The 17844-nt window shown below is 42.8% G+C and overlaps 1 protein-coding gene across 4 annotated transcripts in view; it reads left to right on the top strand.

Moving 5' to 3' along the window:
- Positions 1-17844, top strand: part of SZT2 (SZT2 subunit of KICSTOR complex) — a 446100-nt gene that overhangs the window by 381787 nt on the left and 46469 nt on the right. For all 4 annotated transcript variants that reach the window (XM_029618788.1, XM_029618789.1, XM_029618790.1 and 1 more), the window contains exons 64-65: positions 350-430; positions 7764-7838. In XM_029618788.1, the coding sequence (XP_029474648.1) occupies positions 350-430; positions 7764-7838 (156 nt within the window). The remainder of the gene's footprint in view (positions 1-349; positions 431-7763; positions 7839-17844) is intronic.

Here is a 17844-nt window from a genome sequence, read left to right as displayed (position 1 = left end):
CCAAACACAATACCAGCACTTCGGCCTAGGCCTGATGCATTATTTTAAAATGAAATGAACGAATAAGATTTGTTTCATTCGGGAGATCCCCAAATGAAACGAATCAGCCTTTAATTAATAAGCAATAGCAGCTTGAGATTTATTTAATGTTTGGGTTTTTGCCAGGTTCTTATGGCCTGGATTGGCCACAGTTGGAAACGGGATACTGGGCTTGGTGGACCCTTGGTCTGACCCAGTATGGCAGGTTCTTATGTTCTTATTTAAGTGAGCTGAGCACAGGGACCTGTGACTGTCCTGTGACTGACAGACACAATATCTGAGACTTGGTCTGCTTTCTCGTCTCTTCCAGAATGCCGGTCCTTCACTTACCACCTATCACCTGCAGCGCGCACTTCCTGGTGGTATTGTCCTCATGGAGCTGGCATTTCAGGTGAGAGAGAGAGCGCCAAAAGCATGCCTGGGACACAGGGATGCCAATGTGACAGAAGCCTCCAAAGGCTAAACTGATTTATTTCCCAGCTTTTAGATGCAAGATTCATTCAAAGCAGGTTACAGCAGATTAAAGATCTGGCAGCTTCACTTTAGAAAGGGAAAACACTTTAGAGAAACAGCAATGTAACATTATTATTTGATAAATTTAAGGAGCACCTCAAATCTAACTCTGTATAGACCTGGGTTATCTGGTTAAAACTAAAACCCTGCTGAATAGCCCCGAATACTTATCCAGGGAAATCTATTTATTTATTTTATTTTACATTCTTTTACTATACGGATACTCAAGACGCGGTCTTATCGTACCGGTTTACAATAGAACAGGGGAAACCAATTAACAACTATATAGAAGGTAAAAAGTTACATCAAACAGGGAGCGAAAAACATGGGAGCTGGAGGACAGGAAAGATATTTTAAAACGATAACAACTGAAGTGTGATAAAATAGTCATTGAAAACAATGAAAACAAAAGACAGCGATACAAAATCAGCTCGATTAAGCTCGGCTGTGGGTTAATCTTAGGTAATTATTCACAATTATTCATAAATCTTGTGGACGGGGAAGCATGGAGGGGTATGCAGGGGGGGAGGTGGGAGGGCAGGGATGGGGGGGGGAGTAGGGAGGCGGTCAAGGGTGAGAGACAATGTGTTTGATAAAATGTTCCTTCAACCGTAAGCTTGAGTGAACAGCCAGGTTTTCAGTTTCTTTCTGAAGGAGAGATGGCATTGTTCCTGGCGTATATCCGGGGAAAGCGAATTCCAATGAAGCGGACCCGCTGTCGAAAGTGCTTGCTTATGAATGGAGTTGTGGACCGAGGATTTGTTAGGGGGGGCTTTGAGAGAACCTTTGTAGGCGGATCTGATCGGTCTTGCGGAAGTATGTAGTTCGAGAGGGATGGAGAGTTGGAGTGTGGATTGCTGGTAGACAGATTTGTGGATGATGGTGAGAGCCTTGAAGAGTATTCTATAATGGATGGGTAACCAATGAAGGATTTTTAGAATAGGTGTGATGTGGTCCTTACGACGTGTGTTTGTAAGGATCCTGGCCGCTGCGTTTTGCAGCATCTGTAGAGGTTTAGTAGAAGAGGCGGGAAGACCGAGTAGTAGAGCGTTGCAATAGTCAATCTTTGAAAACAGTATGGCTTGCAGCACTGAACGGAAATCCTGGATTTCCGTTCAGTGCTTGGATAACTTTGATAACTTGGATAACTACTTGGATAACTTTGAAACCTAACAGGTTAGATTTGAATAACACCAGGTAGGTTGCAAAATTATCACACAAACAAGAGTTCCCTACAGCTTTCGCAGTCGCTGGAATACCTCTGAGTCCGATTCGACACCCAGGGAGACAAAGTCAGCCTGACCTCCAAGAGGAAACTAAAACTCCGGCATCATTTGCAGACTTTGCTGAGCGCCACCCGGCCCACAGCTTGGGATTACTTACAGGTCCTCGGCCTAATGGCCTCCACTCTGGAAGTGGTACCATGGGCACGGGCGCATATGAGACCGTTGCAACGCACCCTTCTATCTCGGTGGAGTCCACGATTACAGAACTACACCGTGCATCTACCTCTACTGGCCAGTGTACGGCATCAGTTACGGTGGTGGCTGCAGCCCGGCCACATGAGCCGGGGGTCAAAAATGTCCTCTCCAACCTGGACCCTGCTCACTACAGATGCCAGCCTGAGCGGCTGGGGAGCACACTGCGAAGAACTAACCGCCCAAGGACGGTGGAACAGAGAAGAGTCGGGGTGGAACATCAACCGACTAGAGGCAAGGGCAGTCAGGCTAGCATGCCTGCGATTTGCCCACAGACTTCGAAACAGAGCGGTCAGAGTGATGTCGGACAATGCCACCACGGTGGCATACATCAACCGGCAGGGCGGAACCAGAAGCCGACAGGTATCCTTAGAAATAGCCCCCCCGATGGCGTGGGCGGAAGCAAATCTCCAGGACATCTCTGCCGTCCACATCGCCGGGAAGGACAATGCCACGGCAGACTTCCTCAGCAGAGAAAGCCTAAACCCGGGGGAATGGCAGCTGTCGTCCACGGCCTTCCAGATGATCACGGATCAGTGGGGGATGCCGGGCATGGACCTACTAGCGGACAGGTCCAACGCTCAAGTACCCAGATATTTCAGTCGCAGGCAAGATCCTCTATCCCAGGGGATCGATGCCCTGGTACATCATGGCCTCCGGGGATCCTGCTATATGCCTTTCCCCCATGGCCCCTGCTGGGGGCCATTATACACAAGATTCAGCGGCACAGAGACCTAGTTCTTCTGCTGGCCCTGGACTGGCCAAGAAGACCCTGGTACGCAGACATGAGAAGGCTACTGGCAGGGGATCCTCTACCCTTGCCTCCTCACAGGGACCTGCTGCGGCAAGATCCCATCCTCCACAAGGATCCAGCTCAATTCTCTCTTACGGTCTGGCCATTGAGAGGGCCAGACTGAAGAAAAGGGGATACTCGGGGCCGGTAATAGATACACTCCTCCGCGCACGCAAGTTCTCCACATCACTAACTTATATAAGGATCTGGAGAGTATTTGAAGCCTGGTGCGAAACTCACGGCACCAATCCACATGCCGCTAAAATCCCCATCATTTTGGATTTCCTGCAAGATGGGCTCCAGAAGGGTCTGTCCCTCAATTCTATCAAGGTTCAGGTAGCTGCGCTATCCTGCTACGGCCCCAGGAGTGAGGGCAACAGCATTGCCACACACCCAGACGTTTCACGTTTCCTGAAAGAAGTCAAACACATTCGCCTGCCGCTGAAGTGACCAGTGCCCCTGTGGAACCTCAACCTATTTATTTATCTATTTATTTATTTTGAAGTTTTTTATATACCGCGGCACGTTAATAACATCACCTCAGTTCACAATCAACAGTAAATTAGCAACAAGCTTTACAATCAAAAAGAGAATAAACTCGTGAGTACATAATAAATCAATTAAGAACAAATTTAAAGACATAGTTAAGCACTAATCAAATTAACTTAAAGATAATCATAATCTGCTGAAAATAATGATAATATAATCCCAACTAATCTATTTGGGGAAGCATATAAAATCCCAAAAGATCTATTGGAGAAGCAGTACAAGTAGTGGGTATTTGAGAAAAAGGAGAAGATCATTGTGAGTAGGCTTGTTCAAACAGCCAAGTTTTGAGGTTCTACTTGAATTTTTTGTGGCAGGGTTCAAGACGCAGGTCAGTGGGCATTTTGTTCCAGATATTGGTTCCCGCAATAGTGAAAGCACGGTCTCTTGTAGAAACGTGTTTGATGTGTTTAAGTGAAGAGGACGCAAGTTTGGCTTGGTGTATTTTTCTTATTGGTCTCTTTGACGTGTGGAATAGGAATTGATCGGAGAACCATTGCATATCTTGGTTGTAAATGGACTTATGGATGAGGGAGTGAACTTTGAATAGAATCCTTGATGCTACCGGCAGCCAGTGAAGGTACATGAGCACAGGTGTGATGTGTTCATGGCGGTGGGTATTAGTAAGTAAGCGAGCAGCTGCATTTTGAAGCATCTGTAATGGTTGTATGGAGTTTTTAGGGAGACCTAGTAGGATGGCTTTGCAGTAATCGATTTTTGACAAAATAGTTGCTTGTAATACTGTTCGGAAGTCGTATGGATGAAGAAGGGGTTTGATTCTTTTTAGCGTGTGTAGCTTAAAGAATCCGTTTTTAATTGTAGTTGTGATGAATTTCTTTAATGAGAATTGATTGTCAATGATAACGCCAAGGCTGCGGACTTGTTGTAAATTGAGGGAGTCTGATGATGCATGTGGGGTAGATTTAGAATAGGGGTTATTGTGTGAAGAGATGATGAGGAGCTCTGTCTTGGTTGTATTTATTGCAAGGTAGTTTTCAGTAAGGAGATTTTTTATTTCCCCCAGCGCTGTGTCCCAGATTTTTAGAGCATTAGGTAGTGAGTCGTTGATGGGGATTAGGATCTGCACATCGTCTGCGTAAATGAAGTGTGGAAGATCCAGTTTCACCAGCAGCTGACAGAGAGGAGAAAGGTATATATTAAAGAGAGTAGAAGAGAGCGAGGATCCTTGAGGAACACCTTGAGCTAGTTTTCTGGGTTTCGATATATTGCTGGATGTTTTGGAATTCCTAGCAGGACCTGCCTTCAGACCCCTCCGAGGCCTGTCCCTCCGTTTGTTAACCTTGAAGATGGTGTTCTTGCTGGCCGTGTGTTCAGCACGCCGCATCTCAGAGCTACAAGCACTGTCCTGCCGCGATCCATTTCTCAGTTTACTATAGATACGTCTTGTGTACCCTTTTTGGACATGAAGGTGTGCTTGATTGATAATAAAATTGTTACCACTATAGGAAACCCACAGATAAAAATAACTTGTTACATGCTCGGAGTTTCCATTCAAGACAGTTAAAGGACAACATCCCCATTGGGCAATTTTTGAGATACAGACGCTTATGCTCTTCCATCGAAGATTTTAAACAGCAATCTTCTGTTTTGAGTGAGAAGTTTTTGGCTCGGGGTTATTCAAGATCTATAGTAAAGAAGGCTTATAAAAGGGCATTGTTTTCCAACAGGGAAAATATGTTGATCAAAGCACAAAAAGATATTCCTTCCAGAACCATTTGTTCTATTCCATATTCTTCTAAATCTGCAAGGATTAAAGACATAGTGAATAAATATTGGAACATTCTTTCTCCTTTAAAAATCTTTAGTGAGCGACCCATTTTTGCAATTAAAAAGCGCAGAAATTTATGGGACAATTTAAAAAAACCAAACAAGCAAATTAGAGATTGCAATGTTGTGGGACAATACAAGTGTGGCACTTGTTCGGTTTGTGCCCATGTATTAGTTATGCAGGAGTTTAAACATCCCAATCTAAAACATGCTTATACGTTGCCTGAGTTTTTTACTTGTGAGACTGCTGGTGTTATATATGCCATTTTGTGTCCCTGCTCTATGATTTACATTGGTCAAACATCTAGACCGGTAAAATTACGAATCATAGAGCATAAGAGCAGAATTAGAATGGGTAGAGAGAATGCTCCTTTAGTTAAACACTGGTTAGAAGCAAAACATGAAGTGGAACAGTTAAGATTTTTTGTGGTGAAAAGGATTGATTTGCAGTGGGGAGGTGATTTATTTGCAGTTTTGAGAAAAGTGGACAAAGGTTCATTTTTGAGTGGCAGACAATTTCACCTCAAGGGCTTAATGGTCCGATTGAATGGCAAGCATTCTTATGAAGATATGGGGATTTATGCTAGAGGATGTTATTTTATATCTTGATTCAGTGAGTGGAATGAGATGTGACAGTTTAGAGTGAGTTAATCAGGTTACATTGATTTGAATAGTGGTTTTTTAGGAACCATGAAATGGGATAATGGAACATTGCTTAATTGTCCAAGTGTTGATTTGTTTGTGTATATAAAGCTCTGGCATTGTGCATGGGGTTACATCATCATTACTCGACGTGATGTTGTCAGCTCCGGGTGTGACGTAAGTAGCCAGCCAGTTGAGCGTTTGTTCAGGTAAGCAGGGTTTTGTTACATTGTATTGCATTTTGTTTCTTTGGTTGCAGTGTGAGCAACCTGGGATAAGGAGATAAAACAATTGAACATGAAGTAGTTTCTTCCAGCGAGTTGAAAGATTATTGCATACAGAGCTGGGTTTTAAAGACAGGAGGTGCAAATTTCAAGACAATGCAGAGAAAGCAATATAAAAGGTAGAATTTGTGATTTGATGGGTTATAGATATTTATATTAGTGGCTGTTGGATTGTTTATAATGTTTTTGAATTATTTTTAAGACAGTGAAAAGAGGGCAGTGTAGAAGTGCGTTGGCGATATATTTTCCCTGATGAAGCCCGGGGAGTACGGGTGAAACAAGGTGTCCTTGTCGGATGGATCCAGTGGATGGTGCTGACGTTGTCTTGGAAAGTTTTGGATAATACAAGTCATCGGGTGGAAACCTTGTGAGGATTTTGGAGAATAATTGATTAGCTTTGTTGGACTTGCTGTGACAATGTGAAAGCATTTACCAAGTGTTTATCCTTTTCAAATGTTGAACAATTAGAGTGTATTATACTTATTATATATTTTGGGGTAAACTGGGTTTTATTGGTATCACATGGGATTTGTGCAATTCATGGTGGATGGTTTTAAAGTGAGAGACTGAATGGTGGGGTGAGGTGTGTATGTTTGCGCTAGATAGTAATTTTTTGTCTACTCATTACTTTTAAACCACCGTTTGGACATTCCTATTCAATTTCATGCTGATGGCAACAGCATCAGTCCCAAGCCAACTGCAAGTGAAAAACAAAAGTGCGGACAGCAACGTTTTGCAGACGATTGTGGGTTGATGGCACTGTCACTGCATTTATTTATCCATTTTATCAGCCACTTCCCTGATCACATAATCACCCCAAGCACTCTATAGAGTCAGTATCAAGAGATGAAAGTCCATAGCTATTAACTTGTGCTTCATCCTGGTGGCTTTTCGTATTGACTGTGAGCCTATAAACCCGTTATGCGTCACGCCTTTCCAATCCTGTGCCAGACACAGCAGGTTGACCGCTGTTAACAAGTTCTGTTATCTTGGCAGAGTCCTGTCTAACTCCAATAACACTGGTGTTGGTCTTCCTGCAGAATGGCCAAGGCAAGCTTTGTATTTGAACGTTTGAGGCCTTGGCTGGGGAATGAGCAGGGGGTGTGTGCGATGACTGAGCAGTTCTCCTCATGGACTCTGCTTTATGGATGCAAGTCACCCCATCCTGAAGCTTAATCGATTCCATCTGCAGAACTGCCCACATCAGATGGAAAGACAGAGTTGCTAACACCTGCAGGACGACCGGCATTGAGGCAGTGCCTATAGCAGCTGCGTTTCAGTGCACTGGCTGGGGGTGAGGTGACTGCACTGAGCCAGGCCCTTCCTTCTCTTCATACAATGCAAAGCTGTCTGCCCGGCATACCCACCGTTAGTTCTCATTAAACCTTTGTGTCTGTCTGTGATTTTCCAGCCTGCCCTTGGAATTAATGCCAGGAAGCAGACACGCCACCACCTGGGTTTTAATGCTGCTGAGATTGGTGCTAGTGCCCATTAAAAGTGGAAGAGAAGTTTTCTGCGCTGTAATACTGCAGCTCATCCACCATGAGCAAGCACATGAGATCAAAGTTATGAAGCAGATACCTGAAAAGCTTTTTCATCCCAGATGCTGTAGCCACTTCCCGTAAATACAGGAATTATTTGTGTGGAAAGCAACATCTAATATGTGCCATCTCTCTCTAGGGCTGCTATTTCTGTGTAAAGCAGTACGCCCTGGAATGTTCCCGTATTCCCATGGGACAGTCGGTCAATTCGCAGGTAAGGTTCAAGCCCTTCTCAGCTTTCACCCTGTCTTGTGCGCGAGATCTCTCAGAACAGGCAATGCTCGCAGTGTTTGCATGGTTCCACGAAGCCACGACTGAGTGTAGCTGGGGGCGCTGATCCATACTGGACAGGCATATAGGAATATACTGTTCACTGTACTTTGTTGGGATGGAGTAGGGAAGGTAGTCATGTCACCATCAAGCTATCTTCCCTGCTCTGCTGCTCAGGTACCAGAAAGCAGGACCCCCACACATTATACAGTCTGAGGCCACCTAAGAAATGGATCTGCAACTAACAAAAGCTAATGAAATCCTAAACTCTGTTGAGCAGGAGCACACCATAGGCACAGGGACAAAAGCAGTAACTAGAACAGCATCACTTCTGCCCATGCCCCCCATCAAGCCAGTGCATGCTATGTGCCTCCTTCCTCTATTCATGGAGCAGCCTAGCATCCAGGCACCAGGCATAGTCCTGACCCTGTTTGTGCCATGTGATAGTGTCGGTAGTGTACCTGCCTTTCACTGCTCCTGACTCTCTCTGCTGCGTAGGATGGTGTTGGTAATGCTCCATATGATGGTGATAGTGATGTTCCTGACTGTGATTTGTGTGATGGTGACAGCAGTGTTCCTTAGTCTATCTTCCGTGTTTCCAACTCTCAATGCTCCATGTGAGTGAGTTTCCTCTGTGTGGGGTTGGCGCTCCATTCAATGATGTTGGCATTGTTTCTGATGCTTGATTCTCCATGTGGGGTTGACGGTGATGATGCTCTTAGAGCTTCGTGTGAAGGTGCTCTGTGTGATGAGGACAGCGGTGTTCCTTAGTCTATCTTCTGTGTTTCCAACTCTTAATGCTCCATGTGAGTGAGTTTCCTCGGTGTGGGGTTGGCGCTCCATTCAATGATGTTGGCATTGTTTCTGATGCTTGATTCTCCATGTGGGGTTGTCGGTGATGGTGCTCTTAGAGCTTCATGTGAAGGTGCTCTGTGTGATGAGGACAGCAGTGTTCCTTAGTCTATCTTCCCTGTTTCCAACTCTCAATGCTCCATGTGAGTGAGTTTCCTCGGTGTGGTGTTGGTGCTCCATTCAGTGATGTTGGCATTGTTTCTGATGCTTGATTCTCCATGTGGGGTTGACGGTGAAGGTGCTCTATGTGATGAGGACAGCGGTGTTCCTGACTCTTGGTGTTTCATGTGATGGTGTTGGTGGTATTTCTCACTCATGGTACTTTGTATATTGCACTTAGTTGTGTCTTGGTTTTCTGTGCTCTTTGTGATGGAGTTTGTACTGTTCTTGTTGCACATGTGAGTAGTGTTTCTGGGTCTCAGCAGTGTCGATATTAACACAGTGAGACGAGAGCTTTGCATTGTCGTTATGGTTTATTCTGTTAAAGCCATAGCCTGAGAAGTTCATTTAACTGGTAGGATCAAACTGATCGTTTGTTTGAGTGTGTAAAGTTTCAGATTGAGCATCATGGTTCTTAAGGGAATTATTGGACAGCACTAATAACAAAAAAAGGATATTTTTATGTTATATTGACAAAAGGCTCCTGAAAACAATTATATAAATTTTGTTTTCTATAAGAAAGTGAAGATAGTAGATTTTGGAGGATGATTGTAGAGATCAGCATTATATAATATATGAAAGAATAATTTTATTCCAAAAGAAATTTTAACTGCAATGATACATGCCCAATTCTTTCCAAAATGAGAACTTTCTAGCCACCCTTTAGTTGTGATTCACCATGGTGCTGTTTTTTGATGGATTTCTTGGGTTCACTGATGACATTGTTGGCAGTGACTTCATCTTTACAGAGGGTGACCTCATAGCTGCATGTAGTTTTTGGATGGATTTCTTAGGTTCACTGATGACATTGTTGGCGGTGACCTCATAGCTGCATGTAGTTTTTGGATGGATTTCTTGGGTTCACTGATGACATTGTTGGTGGTGACCTCACAGCTGCATGTAGTTTTTTGATGGATTTCTTGGGTTCACTGATGACATTGTTGGTGGTGACCTCACAGCTGCATGTAGTTTTTGATGGATTTCTTGGGTTCACTGATGACATTGTTGGCGGTGACCTCATAGCTGCATGTAGTTTTTTGATGGATTTCTTGGGTTCACTGATGACATTGTTGGCGGTGACCTCATAGCTGCATGTCGTTTTTTGATGGATTTCTTGGGTTCACTGATGACATTGTTGGCAGTGACTTCATCTTTACAGAGGGTGACCTCATAGCTGCATGTAGTTTTTTGATGGATTTCTTGGGTTATTTTCTAGTGATTTTTCATTCATCCTTGGCAGTGCCTCCTCAATGACATCCTGTTTACAGAGGGCACAAGCTGAGCCTGTCCTGGTTTTGCTTATTGCATGCAAGGAGATGTAGTCCTGCCTTTATTAGAGACCTCACTAGGGAAATCCATATGCACAATGGGTAAAACCAGGATTGACTGATATTGCGCCCCTGTCTTTCCAGCTCTACTTTCTCTTCTTCCACTTTTAATATCCTCCTCTTTTTCCTTGCAGTTGATCTTAGTGGTAGAAAATGTGCTTCATGGGAAGTAGCGTAGGCCGTGCTTAGCGCAGGCATAGCTTGGAAGGATTTATGGAGGAGCACAGTAAATAAAAGGCCTGGAGGTGTGGAGATAGCAGCCCTAAAGCCCATTCACAAGTGACAGATGCTACCCTGAGATGTCTCATATGTCTGGAGCCCAGCAGTGAATGGGGTAACTCAGAAATGTCCCACCCAGAGTGATCAAAGGTGCCTGGGATCTCAGTAACGAACTGGAACTGCTGATCACAAAGGCCAATATTTAGGCCCCTAAGTCAAGCCCCTATTTTCAGTCTAAGTTTTCAGCTGAAAATTCACCTAAATTTAGGGCTTAAACTTAGGCCTTCTGTTCATTTTCCTAAATTTAGGCTATTAAGTTAGATGTCTAGTTCTGAAAATCCCTGCCTTATCTCCACGCCTGTAGCCACCCACTTTTTAGGCTTCTACATTAACGAAACTCGGAGCCTAAGTTTAGGTACTCAACCCTAGTTATGTTTCAAAAGGGCCAGTTTAGGAGACTAAACGCTTTGAAAATTGAGCTGAAAGTTTATAGCCTGGTGTGTACAGAAAAGGAACCAACCTGAGGGCAAATGTAAATCCCTCTTGGGGAAGACATCCTGATCAGTAAGCTCTTCATTGCGAGATTGATCCTTTTTGCCTCGCATACTTTGTGGTGTTGTAGCTTGACCTTGAGCAGCTGGATCCTCTAATCTAGCAGATGACAATAATGTTTGAGCATAAACTCACTGAAAGAGTTTTTTAAAAACCAGGTTCCCTCTTCAGATCCCCAGTTTATTTTTCTCTGACACCTCACTTGATCATAAGTCTACCTTGTGAAGGAGAGTGTGCTTTTTAATCTAAGTCAGACAGGATTCTTAACCTCACAGAGAATGAAAGAGCTCATCCGCCCCCAAATTAAGAAGCTTCTCTCCTCGAGCACCCCAGGAGTTGCGTTAGCTGCAGTAGTTATCCAGCAAATTCTGGTCATGTCGTAGAGTAGCCTAAGGTTAGCCACGGAATATCCTGCCAAAGTTAGCCAGATAACTTTATCCGGCTAAGTTTTCAAGCCAGTCAGTGACTGAAAACTGTTTTGGAAAGCTTTTGAAATCCTAATTAGGTGATACGCCCTTCTGAAATCAAGATTTATGAAAATCTTGTCAGTTTGTGGATCAGTGGTGGTGGATATCTGTTATGGACTTTTGCTGCATTCAATGCTGAATAGTGCAAGGCTCTTAGGTAGAAAGATTAAATCCAGAGCCTCCAGGGTAGCTTTCTCTGAAATGCTCCCTGTTCCACGCGCAGGTCACCAGAGGCAGGCAGAGCTCCGGAGTCTCAATGCGTGGATGAGACGATGGTGCAAGGAAGAGGGATTCAGTTTTGTTAGGAACTGGGGAACCTTTTGGGGAAGGGGGAGTCTCTTCCGAAGGGATGGGCTGCACCTTAACCAGGATGGAACCAGACTGCTGGCGCTAACCTTTAAAAAGGAGATAGAGCAGCTTTTAAACTAGAACAAAGGGGAAAGCCGACAGTCGCTCAGCAGCGCATGGTTCGGAGAGAGGTATCTTCAAAGGATACTAATGATGCATTAGAATTAGGGCATCCCGACAGTGAGGTTCCAATAATTAGAAAAGTAGTCCAAGTGCCTGTAACTAAAAACTCACCTGAGCTAAAAAATTCTAACTTATCCCTATCAATTAAAAAGCAGAATGAAAATACAAACATAAGAACATAAGAACATAAGAAAATGCCATACTGGGTCAGACCAAGGGTCCATCAAGCCCAGCATCCTGTTTCCAACAGTGGCCAATCCAGGCCATAAGAACCTGGCAAGTACCCAAAAACTAAGTCTATTCCATGTAACCATTGCTAATGGCAGTGGCTATTCTCTAAGTGAACCTAATAGCAGGTAATGGACTTCTCCTCCAAGAACTTATCCAATCCTTTTTTTAAACACAGCTATACTACCTGCACGAACCACATTCTCTGGCAACAAATTCCAGAGTTTAATTGTGCGTTGAGTAAAAAAGAACTTTCTCCGATTAGTTTTAAATGTGCCCCATGCTAACTTCATGGAGTGTCCCCTAGTCCTTCTACTATCTGAAAGAGTAAATAACCGATTCACATCTACCCGTTCTAGACCTCTCATGATTTTAAACACCTCTATCATATCCCCCCTCAGTCGTCTCTTCTCCAAGCTGAAAAGTCCTAATCTCTTTAGTCTTTCCTCATAGGGGAGTTGTTCCATTCCCCTTATCATTTTGGTAGCCCTTCTCTGTACCTTCTCCATCGCAATTATATCTTTTTTGAGATGCGGCGACCAGAATTGTACACAGTATTCAAGGTGCGGTCTCACCATGGAGCGATACAGAGGCATTATGACATTTTCCGTTTTATTCATCATTCCTTTTCTAATAATTCCCAACATTCTGTTTGCTTTTTTGACTGCCGCAGCACACTGAACCGACGATTTCAATGTGTTATCCACTATGACACCTAGATCTCTTTCTTGGGTTGTAGCACCTAATATGGAACCCAACATCGTGTAATTATAGCATGGGTTATTTTTCCCTATATGCATCACCTTGCACTTTTCCACATTAAATTTCATCTGCCATTTGGATGCCCAATTTTCCAGTCTCACAAGGTCTTCCTGCAATTTATCACAATCTGCTTGTGATTTAACTACTCTGCACAATTTTGTGTCATCTGCAAATTTGATTATCTCACTCGTCGTATTTCTTTCCAGATCATTTATAAATATATTGAACAGTAAGGGTCCCAATACAGATCCCTGAGGCACTCCACTGTCCACTCCCTTCCACTGAGAAAATTGCCCATTTAATCCTACTCTCTGTTTCCTGTCTTTTAGCCAGTTTGCAATCCACGAAAGGACATCGCCACCTATCCCATGACTTTTACTTTTCCTAGAAGCCTCTCATGAGGAACTTTGTCAAACGCCTTCTGAAAATCCAAGTATACTACATCTACCGGTTCACCTTTATCCACATGTTTATTAACTCCTTCAAAAAAGTGAAGCAGATTTGTGAGGCAAGACTTGCCCTGGGTAAAGCCATGCTGACTTTGTTCCATTAAACCATGTCTTTCTATATGTTCTGTGATTTTGATGTTTAGAACACTTTCCACTATTTTTCCTGGCACTGAAGTCAGGCTAACCGGTCTGTAGTTTCCCGGATCGCCCCTGGAGCCCTTTTTAAATATTGGGGTTACATTTGCTATCCTCCAGTCTTCAGGTACAATGGATGATTTTAATGATAAGTTACAAATTTTTACTAATAGGTCTGAAATTTCATTTTTTAGTTCCTTCAGAACTCTGGGGTGTATACCATCCGGTCCAGGTGATTTACTACTCTTCAGTTTGTCAATCAGGCCTACCACATCTTCTAGGTTCACCGTGATTTGATTCAGTCCATCTGAATCATTACCCATGAAAACCTTCTCCATTACGGGTACCTCCCCAACATCCTCTTCAGTAAACACCGAAGCAAAGAAATCATTTAATCTTTCCGCGATGGCCTTATCTTCTCTAAGTGCCCCTTTAACCCCTCGATCATCTAAAGGTCCAACTGACTCCCTCACAGGCTTTCTGCTTCGGATATATTTAAAAAAGTTTTTACTGTGAGTTTTTGCCTCTACAGCCAACTTCTTTTCAAATTCTCTCTTAGCCTGTCTTATCAATGTCTTACATTTAACTTGCCAATGTTTATGCTTTATCCTATTTTCTTCTGTTGGATCCTTCTTCCAATTTTTGAATGAAGATCTTTTGGCTAAAATAGCTTCTTTCACCTCCCCTTTTAACCATGCCGGTAATCGTTTTGCCTTCTTTCCACCTTTCTTAATGTGTGGAATACATCTGGACTGTGCTTCTAGAATGGTATTTTTTAACAATGACCACGCCTCTTGGACATTTTTTACTTTTGTAGCTGCTCCTTTCAGTTTTTTTCTAACAATTTTTCTCATTTTATCAAAGTTTCCCTTTTGAAAGTTTAGCACGAGAGCTTTGGATTTGCACACTGTTCCTTTTCCAGTTTGAAATGTTTGTATGCTAATGCCAGAAGTCTAAGAAGTAAGATGGGAGAATTAGAATGTATAGCAGTGAATGATGACATAGACTTAATTGGCATCTCAGAGACATGGTGGAAAGAGGATAACCAATGGGACAGTGCTATACCGGGGTACAATTATATCGCAATGACAGAGAGGAGCACTCGGGAGGAGGTGTGGTGCTTTATGTCCGGGATGGCATAGAATCCAACAGGATAAACATCCTGCATGAGACTAAATACAAAATTGAATCTTTATGGGTAGAAATCCCTTGTGTGTCAGGGAAGACTACAGTGATAGGAGTATACTACCGTCCACCTGGTGAAGATGGTGAGATAGACAGACAGTGAAATGCTAAGAGAAATTAGGGAAGCTAACCAAATTGGTAGTGCAGTAATAATGGGAAGACTTCAATTACCCCAATATTGACTGGGTAAATGTATCATCGGGACATGCTAGAGAGATAACATTCCTGGATGGAATAAATGATAGCTTTATGGAGCAATTGGTTCAGGAACCGACAAGAGAGGGAGCAATTTTAGATCTAATTCTCAGTGGAGCACAGGATTTGGTGAGAGAGGTAACGGTGATGGGGCTGCTTGGCAATAGTGATCATAATATGATCAAATTTGAATTAATGACTGGAAGGGGGACAGTAAGCAAATCTACGGCTCTAGTGCTAACTTTCAAAGATTAACTCTGATAAAATGAGAAAAATTGATAAAAAAAAAATGAAAGAAGGAGCTGCAAAGTTAAAAAGTGTGCAAGAGGCGTGGACATTGTTAAAAAAAAAAATTAAAAAAAAAATACCATCCTAGAAGCACAGTCCAAATGTATTCCACACATTAAGAAAGGTGGAAAGAAGGCAAAACGATTACCGGCATGGTTAAAAGGGGAGGTGAAAGAGGCTATTTTAGTCAAAAGATCTTCATTCAAAAACTGGAAGAAGGATCCAACAGAAGAAAATAGGATAAAGCATAAACATTGGCAAGTTAAATGTAAGACATTGATAAGACAGGCTAAGAGAGAATTTGAAAAGAAGTTGGCAATAGAGGCAAAAACTCACAGTAAAAACTTTTAAAAATATATCTGAAGCATAAAGCCTGCGAGGGAGTCAGTTGGACTGTTAGATGATCGAGGGATTAAAGGGGCACTTAGAGAAGTTAAGGCCATTGTGGAAAATTTAAACGATTTCTTTGCTTCGGTGTTTACTGAAGAGGATGTTGGGGAGGTACCCGTACTGGAGAAGGTTTTCATGGGTAATGATTCAGATGGACTGAACCAAATCATGGTAAACCTAGAAGATGCGGTAGGCCTGTTTGACAAACTGAAGAGTAGTAAATCACCTGGACCGGATGGTATACACCCCAGGGAACTGAAGGAACTAAAAAAAAGAAATTTAGTAAAATCTATTAGTAAAAATGTGTAACCTGTCATTAAAATCATCCATTGTACCTGAAGAGACTGGAGGATAGCTAATGTAACCCCAATATTTATAAAAGGGCTCCAGGGGTGATCCGGGAAACTACAGACCGGTTAGCCTGACTTCAGTGCCAGGAAAAATAGTGGAAAATGTTTTAAACATCAAAATCACAGAACATATAGAAAGACATGGTTTAATGGAACAAAGTCAGCATGGCTTTACCCAAGGCAAGCCTTGCCTCACAGATCTGCTTCAGTTTTTTGAAGGGGTTAATAAACATGTGGATAAAGATGAACCGGATTTTCAGAAGGCATTTGACAAAATTCCTCATGAGAGGCTTCTAGAAAAGAAAAATGTCATGGGTGGTTAAGAACATAAGAAATTACCATGCTGGGTCAGAGCAAGGGTCCATCAAGCCCAGCATCCTATTTCCAAAATTGGCCAAACCAGGCCACAAGAACCTGGCAATTACCCAAACACTAAGAAGATCCCATCCCATGCCATGGAGTGGTGGATCGGAATCGCGGAGCATGTGGAAATGCATGGTTTGGTAGAGCACTGTCGGCATGGATTTGCCCAGGGGAGGTCTTGCCTCGCAGGTCTGCTTCATTTTTTTGAGGGGGTTGATGGGCATGTGGATGGGGGTGAATCGGTGGGTGTGGTGTGTTTGGATTTTCGGAGGGTGTTTGGCAGGGTCCCTCATGGGAGGCTTCTAGAAAAACTAAAAGGTCATGGGATAGGAGGCAGTGTCCTTTCGTGGATTACAAACTGGTTAAAAGACAGGAAACAGAGAGTAGGATTAAATGGTCAATTTTCTCAGTGGAAAAGGGTAAACAGTGGAGTGCCTCAGGGATCTGTACTTGGACCGGTGCTTTTCAATATATATATATATAAATGATCTGGAAAGGAATACGACGAGTGAGGTTATCAAATTTGCAGATGATACAAAATTATTGAGAGTAGTTAAATCACAAACGAACTGTGATACATTACAGGAGGACCTTGCAAGACTGGAAGATTGGGCATCCAAATGGCAGATGAAATTTAATGTGGACAAGTGCAAGGTGTTGCATATAGGGAAAAATAACCCTTGCTGTAGTTACACGATGTTAGGTTCCATATTAGGAGCTACCACCCAGGAAAAAAGTTCTAGGCATCATAGTGGATAACACATTGAAATCGTCAGCTCAGTGTGCTGCGGCAGTCAAAAAAGCAATCATAATGTTAGGAATTATTAGAAAGGGAATGGTGAATAAAACGGAAAATGTCATAATGCCTTTGTATTGCTCCATGGTGAGACCGCATGGTAGTCTGGATTGGCCCCTGTTGGAAACAGGATGCTGGGCTTGATGGACCTTTGGTCTGACCCAGTATGGCAATTTCTTACTGATTCAATTAATAGAAGTGGCTATTCCCTAAGTAAACTTGATTAATAGCCGTTAATGGACTTCTCCAAGAACTTATCCAAACCTTTTTTAAACCCAGCTGCATTAACCACATCCTCTGGCAACAAATTCCAGAGTTTAATTGTGCAGGGACTGAAAAAGAACTTTCTCCGATTAGTTTTAAATGTGGCCAAACCAGGCCACAAGAACCTGGCAATTACCCAAACACGGCGATGTCGTTTTATGGATTACAAACTGGTTAAAAGACAGAAAACAGAGAGTAGGATTTAATGGACAATTTTCTCAGTGGAAGGGAGTGGGCAATGGAGTGCCTCAGGGATCTGTATTGACCCTTTACTTTTCAATATATTTATAAATGATCTGGAAAGAAATACGAGTGAGATAATCAAATTTGCAGATGATGCAAAATTGTTCTGAGTAGTTAAATCACAAGCAGATTGTGATAAATTGCAGGAAGATGTTGTGAGACTGGAAAATTGGGCATCGAAATGGCAGATGAAATTTAATGTGGACAAGTGCAAGGTGATGCATATAGGGAAAAATAACCCATGCTATAGTTAC

Source organism: Rhinatrema bivittatum, chromosome 10, assembly GCF_901001135.1.
Source record: "Rhinatrema bivittatum chromosome 10, aRhiBiv1.1, whole genome shotgun sequence".
Lineage (NCBI taxonomy): Eukaryota > Metazoa > Chordata > Amphibia > Gymnophiona > Rhinatrematidae > Rhinatrema > Rhinatrema bivittatum.
The sequence above is the reverse complement of the archived record's forward strand: the minus strand, read 5'-3'. Positions and strand labels throughout refer to the sequence as shown.